A 3,006-nucleotide genomic window follows, 5' to 3' on the forward strand; every position below is an offset into this window, starting at 1 on the left:
AGTTTTTATTGGTATACTGTTCTATCAGTCTATCTTGAGCTGGCCATTGATGTGCTAAGTCATTATAAAGTTACCATGGCCACAGTATCTATACTTATAGAGTCTGATATAAACTCAAAATGAAAACAAAAAAGAATAGATAAAAGACCACTGAAGAGAGCAGCAGGTTTTGTATTTAAACCCTCTCAGAATTCAGGGTGATCTCTAATATATTGTATATTCTCCTTTTCGCTTAACATATGTTTGCTTTTAACAAGGTTATGTAAAAAAACAAATATGATTTGTACACAATTATGCTGTAATTATGTAATTCTTAATTAGACATAAAGTGTCAACCTGTCAAAGACTCCCTTTGTTAAGGTTTCAGTGTGACCTTGAGCACGGCATAACTCTCCTTGCTGGTGCACAGAAGGGTGAGTGAATTTGAATACATTCCAAAGCCTCTGTACAATACAGAAATATGAACTATGAGGCCTTTGTACAAACTATAAGAAAACAATAAGATGATTGTAGGATTCCCATTTTGTTTACAATACCAGGCAAAAGTTTGGACACACCTATTAATTCACTGTTTTATTTTTTTAATGCATTGTAAATTAATACTGAAGTCATCCATACTATGAAGGAACACATAATAAATCATGTAGCTTAAAAGTGTTTAACAAACCAAAATACTTTAATATGCTGTTAACTTGCAGTTTCTGAGGCTGTTCATCAGATGTAACTCATGGTCTTCTTGTCCTGGGGCGGTCCTGTTAAGAGCCAGTTTCATTATAATGTTCTTGACGTTTTTTTTTTACTGCAATTGAGGATGCTTTCAAGGTTCTTAAAATGTTTCGGATTGACTGACCTGATAAGAACATTACTCAAATAGGGCTATTCACGCTAAAACAATACTCTACCTCTTCACAACTTTACAACTGATGCTCTCAAACACATTAAGAGGCAAGACATTGAACTAATGAACTCTTGACAAGTTCAGCACAGCTGTTAACTGAAAGCTGTTCATTCCAGGTGACTCTACTTCATAAAACTGACTGAGAAAATCCAGCCAAGATGTGCAAAGCTGTCATCTAAGCAAGAGGTGCTACTTTAAAGAATTTATAATATAAAATAATATTCTGGTTTGTTTAACTCAATTTGTTAATGACTAATGACTTTATTATTAGTCAAGAATGCAGAACATTTCTGTTTGTAAACCAAAGAAGCACATGTCAGATACCAAACATGTCATGTGGTCGATTGTATTTGCAGGGACTAATTAATCTATTGAATGTTTTTTTTTTTATTATTATTTAATCGGAGATAAATAAAGAACACAGAGGTAGGCGTGGTTGCCAGATTGTGCTATTGGGGGCGCACTTTGCATGAATCAAGCGCTTATCTCTGGAGTCCCGTCACCGGCGCTCTCACTCAGACCACCAGTCCAGCCGCCGTGTGGGATGGGCACAGTCTTCATCACCTCCATCCTCATCATCACCAGCATTACTCCTCATCACATCAGCACCAAAACCCCGCGGACCGGTCCACCGCAGCTCTTCTCAATCGGGTTCCCGCGCGCCCGCTTCTTCCTCGGTGAATGACTTGGCGCAACTTTTGCGCACCTGTTAGCGTGATTTCAGCGGAGTTCCCGGAACAGCGGGGCAGCGGACCGCGGCGCAGACATGAACTCCAGCGCGTTCAACGACACGGACCCGGGTTTCTTCTCCAACCGGAGCAGCGAGAACTTCCTGAGCTGCTGCAGCCTGTCCCCGGCCCTGACGGACAGCGGCGGCTCGGCGGGCGCGGCGCTGGATGAGCGCAGCACCTTCATCATGAGCGTGGTGCAGATCGCCGTGATGTGCGTGCTTGCGCTCACCGTGGTGTTCGGCATCTTCTTCTTGGGATGTAACCTCCTGATCAAATCCGAGGGGATGATCAACTTCCTGGTGACGGACAGGAGATCCTCCAAGGATGTGGAAGCGGTGATCGTGGGCTCCTATTAGCGCGTAAAAACGCGCGGGCTCGAGCCCCCGTTCCGCCGTTTCCACGTCCCGGGAGCCTTGTGGAAGCTGATTTCTTACTTTCTGATTTTCAGTAAACCACAGCTCCTCACCCCCAGAGGAACCGAGAACCAGTTAGACCAGCACAATGGACCCCTCTCCAAACCCCGCAGACTTTCCGCAAAAACAGCAGATCTGAAAGACGCGACGCGTCGGACGATCAAATTCAATCAATTTCTCTCTCCGGTCCGCTGTTCTGGATTGCGCTGCTACGAAGTAATGTAAAGTAAAACTCTGTTTTGTAAAGAATTGATTGTTTTTAAATGTGTTGAAGAACTGCATGGTGTCTGAAAACAGCCTGGACAACAAGTCCCTGCTATCGTCCAAATAAATGAAACAGATCTACTGTTACACAGCTGTATTGTTATCAAACAGATTATTCTCTGCATTGAATTTATGGTTCACTGTTTAAAATATAGAATTCATGAATGCATGGTAAAAAACAAACAAACAACAACAACAACAAGAACAAAGTTTGAATGAAAGTTTGTATTAAAGAAGAACTCCGGTTTAAAATGTACTTTTGCTGTAGTAAAACATGATAAAAAGTACTTACCTTTGATGAATAGCCCATCTCTCTTCTCCCACAGCGTCCCGAGATCCTGAAATTTTAACAGTTTGTCCAAACACCCTTTAGACTGGATGACACATGGTATAATTTGCCCCCATAAAATCGCTTTTCACCGTTTTTTCCACCGTTGTCCAGGTTCAAAGTAGCTCCAAGCCCTCTTGCTATAATCTGGAGTGCCCTGACATTTAAAACGAGGCATTTTTTAATTACATTTTTTTAACAAGCTACTTGTGCACTTTTTAAGTTACTAATGCTATTATAGACTACATACGTCTGCTATGTTCTTGCTGGAGTGTGGCTTTCTCTGATGGATCGATAAAGCAACGGAATGGTCGAAATGGTATATATTTATACTTCTCATCCAATCATAATCAGATTCACTTTATCCGGATG

At 41.6% G+C, this 3,006-nt stretch overlaps 1 protein-coding gene across 1 annotated transcript; it reads left to right on the forward strand.

Moving 5' to 3' along the window:
* The first annotated feature begins 1,380 nt into the window (after nucleotides 1-1,380).
* Nucleotides 1,381-2,393, forward strand: rprmb (reprimo, TP53 dependent G2 arrest mediator candidate b). The gene has a single exon (XM_007230840.3). The coding sequence runs from the start codon at nucleotides 1,665-1,667 to the stop codon at nucleotides 1,983-1,985; it is 321 nt and encodes a 106-aa protein (XP_007230902.1). The 5' UTR covers nucleotides 1,381-1,664; the 3' UTR covers nucleotides 1,986-2,393.
* Nucleotides 2,394-3,006: the final 613 nt, after the last annotated feature.

Source organism: Astyanax mexicanus, chromosome 5, assembly GCF_023375975.1.
Source record: "Astyanax mexicanus isolate ESR-SI-001 chromosome 5, AstMex3_surface, whole genome shotgun sequence".
Classification (NCBI taxonomy): Eukaryota; Metazoa; Chordata; class Actinopteri; order Characiformes; family Acestrorhamphidae; genus Astyanax; species Astyanax mexicanus.

Bases quoted from the DNA above. Each gene is read 5' to 3' on its own strand.
- rprmb (XM_007230840.3), top strand. From the start codon at position 1,665: ATGAACTCCAGCGCGTTCAACGACACGGACCCGGGTTTCTTCTCCAAC.